The sequence below is a fragment of the Zingiber officinale genome, chromosome 2B (assembly GCF_018446385.1).
Source record: "Zingiber officinale cultivar Zhangliang chromosome 2B, Zo_v1.1, whole genome shotgun sequence".
NCBI lineage: Eukaryota > Viridiplantae > Streptophyta > Magnoliopsida > Zingiberales > Zingiberaceae > Zingiber > Zingiber officinale.
This window is the reverse complement of record NC_055989.1, coordinates 2,568,490-2,571,957: the sequence shown is the minus strand read 5'-3', so window position 1 is coordinate 2,571,957 and position 3,468 is coordinate 2,568,490. Positions and strand designations below refer to the sequence as shown.

General features: G+C 34.1%; 1 protein-coding gene across 1 annotated transcript; it reads left to right on the top strand.

The window, feature by feature from the left end:
• The first annotated feature begins 327 nt into the window (after nt 1–327).
• LOC122048082 (beta-glucosidase 26-like) lies at nt 328–3,219 on the top strand. Its single transcript, XM_042609687.1, has 11 exons — nt 328–559; nt 679–737; nt 1,149–1,224; nt 1,314–1,385; nt 1,465–1,552; nt 1,648–1,891; nt 1,986–2,101; nt 2,218–2,435; nt 2,529–2,560; nt 2,753–2,855; nt 2,927–3,219. The coding sequence occupies exons 1-11, from the start codon at nt 328–330 to the stop codon at nt 3,202–3,204; spliced, it is 1,518 nt and encodes a 505-aa protein (XP_042465621.1). The 3' UTR covers nt 3,205–3,219.
• The last annotated feature ends 249 nt before the right edge of the window (nt 3,220–3,468 follow it).

The window sequence follows — 3,468 nt, the reverse complement described above, 5'->3', positions numbered from 1 at the left end:
TGATAAATCTTTATAACTTTTTAGCGTTGAAATATTTTTTTATAAATCTTTCTAACTCTTCTCGTTAATTAATTCAAATCTATGTGATTCAAAACAAGTTTAGCGTATGACACTAATTTTTTTTTCATTAGATAAAAATATCAAAAAATTTTATCCTACGATCCTTATCTTTACTATAGGCGACTTATTTTATCCATAACTTTTTTTTACTAATGAATTTTTTTTTATGATTAATTATAATCCTTATCTCTACTTACTCACGCTCCACTATATAAACGCACTCCCACCTCCTCTTTGTTCCATTGTCTCTTCATCCGCCTCTTAGAGATGGATTTTCAGAGATCCTCATCACTCTTCCGCTTTTCTTCCTTCATCGTCTTCTTCCTTTTACTCACTTTCGAGCCAAGTCATGCCTCCAATGCCAGCCATAGTCTCAGCCGCGAAGCCTTCCCAGAGGGATTCGTGTTTGGGACAGCGGCATCTGCTTACCAAGTGGAAGGGATGGCGCTCAAAGGAGGAAGAGGACCCAGCATTTGGGACACATTCGTTAGAATCCCAAGTAATTTTTGATCGTGATCTGTTTCTGTTTCTATGCTTCGTATCCTCTTCAGATTTATTGGGGTTAATGTTGAGGTGTTGCGTAATGTTTAAAGAGGGCTTTTTCTCGGGTGAATGCAGATACAATCGCCGGCAACGCTACCGCTGATGTTACAGTTGACGAGTACCATCATTATAAGGTTATCCTTTCTCTAACATTTTGTTCATATTCCCTCTTTGTTTTTTCTGTCAATTGTAATTACAAGAACAAAATAGTAACTGATTTAGTGCAGGTCGAATTTGAAAACAGCATCAAACCATAAATCTGCTTTAATTACATTATGTATCCATTATAAAAAAGCATGACACATTAGAGAAAAGATCATAAAAAGGATTGCAAGGCTTGGTTACATTATAAAAAAGCATACACGTTCTATCTTTACTTGTGTCCCTTGTACTATTATTGTCTGATGTGTCATAATTGAGCTGAAGCTTGTAAGATATATGCATTTTTAATATATTGACATCGTGAAGGAATTCAATTTGTAAGATATATGCATTTTAAAGTTGTTTTTTTTCTCTCTTCAATTTATGACCAAATGATCATGCAGGAAGATGTTGATATCATGAAAGATTTCAATTTTGATGCGTATCGATTCTCAATTTCTTGGAGTAGAATATTTCCAAGTAATGAATATATCTGTGTTTTTTATTTTGTTATATTCAATTTGAACTTTCAATTTAAGTACATTTTTCATATAAAATTTCTCATCTAGATGGAACGGGTAAAGTCAATTGGGAAGGTGTAGATTATTACGATAGGCTAATTGATTATTTGATACAACAAGGTATGTTAAAATTTCAATTTAGCAATGAGCAATATATTTCTCATATATATATGTTTTAAAATTTTTTGGTTTGAAATAGGCATTACTCCATATGTAAATCTTTATCACTACGATCTTCCTTTGGCTCTTAATGAGGAGTACTTGGGTTGGTTAAGCCCAAAGATAGTGTAAGTTTTAAAGGTTATGAACCATGTTTTTTTTATATTCATTAGTAGTTGAACCTATTTGATAATTTTTTTATATTATTTGATATGTATTTTAGGGATGCATTTGCGAACTATGCTGATTTTTGCTTTGAGAGATTTGGTGATAGAGTCAAGAATTGGTTCACCTTTAATGAACCTAGGTGTATAGCAGCTCTTGGGTATGATGACGGTCTTCATGCCCCAGGGAGATGTACTGGTTGTACAGCTGGGGGAAACTCAACCATTGAGCCTTATATTGCAGCACATAATCTTATCCTATCTCATGCAGCTGCAGTGAAAAGATATCGTGAAAAATATCAAGTAAGTTGTACTTTGTTCATTGAGTTATATTCGGTGAATCGAATGAAATATGATTCCTCATCCAAGATGTGTTTCTTGTATATACTCGATTCAGAAAGAACAACAAGGCATGATTGGAATCCTTTTGGATTTTGTATGGTATGAACCTTATACTTACACGGTGCAAGACAAAGCCGCAGCTCAAAGAGCTAGGGATTTCCACATTGGATGGTGAGACCGTATTGCAGTTCATTTGAGATTTTTTATTTTAAATTTAATGAGAAATTCAATTTTAATTACAATAAAGGATGATTTATTTATTCAATTATTTGTTTCTTTTTTTGTAGGTTCCTTCACCCTCTAACATATGGGCACTATCCAGAATCAATGCAAGTCATTGTCAAAGAAAGACTTCCTAAATTCACTGAAGAACAAGCAAAAATGGTGAAAGGTTCATACGATTATGTAGGGGTCAATCAATATACATCTTACTATATGAAGGATGCCGGAGTGGTTGATCTAAAACCTGTTAGCTATCAAGCTGACTGGCATGTCGAATTCAAATGTTAGATTTTCTCAAACTTTTTCGATAATGACTCAATCAATGATACTTTATGTTAGTTATACTAATATTATATATTTTTTGATTATCTTTTAGACGACCGAGATGGTGTACCTATTGGTCCCCTGGTAAATTTATTTTGTTTTTTTTTCAAAGATTGTCATTTCTTCAATTTTTTTTTTCTATAATACTCAACTAGAGCTTCGTACAAAAGAGTAGCATTTCATGGATATTGTTCTATAGATTTGTCTTTTGGTGATAAAATTTGTGCATTCTATTATGATCGATCAAACTAACATTGAATTTAAATGTTCTTTTAGGCTAATTCGTATTGGCTCTACATAGTTCCATGGGGACTCTACAAAGCCGTAACCTATGTGAAGGAAACTTATCGCAATCCCGTCATCATTTTAGCTGAGAATGGTAAACCTTATTCAATTTGTTTGCCAGAATATCCAAACATTCATCCATCTTAACAAAGTTGTTCATCACAGGAATGGATCAACCAGGAAATGCCACTCTTCCAGAAGTCTTGCAAGATACAACGAGAGTTAACTACTTCAAGAGCTACATTACTAACTTAAAGAGGGCTATGGATGACGGCGCTACAGTGATAGGATATTTTGCATGGTCTCTTCTCGACAACTTTGAATGGGCGTTGGGCTACACAGCGAGATTTGGTATAGTATATGTAGATTTCAAGAATGAGAAGCGATTCCCCAAGAATTCAGCTTATTGGTTCAAAAAATTTCTACAAAGGAAGTCAAATTGAGCAATCGAGTTAGATTTAGATTAAGTTGTCTGGACTTTCTTGTTAGGGTTTGTTTAATAAAAGCACAATTTAAGTGAAATCTTTGAGTGCATATTAATTCAATTTTTGGTCTTCCGCAATCTTTGTACTATCTTATCGAGTAAACATCGAAGAGTATCGAGTAAGGCAAGTTGTTGGATGAGCATCGAGTAAGACAAGTCGTTGGATGAGCATCGAACGTGAGCGATTATCTAGCCGGCATTGGCGATCCGCCTCCATTTAATA

Excerpts from the sequence above, each read along its gene's own strand:
- LOC122048082 (XM_042609687.1), top strand. The coding sequence starts at position 328 with ATGGATTTTCAGAGATCCTCATCACTCTTCCGCTTTTCTTCCTTCATC. Across the intron at positions 560-678 it reads CACATTCGTTAGAATCCCAA|ATACAATCGCCGGCAACGCT; the intron begins GTAATTTTTGAT and ends GGGTGAATGCAG. Across the intron at positions 1,225-1,313 it reads TTGGAGTAGAATATTTCCAA|ATGGAACGGGTAAAGTCAAT; the intron begins GTAATGAATATA and ends TTTCTCATCTAG.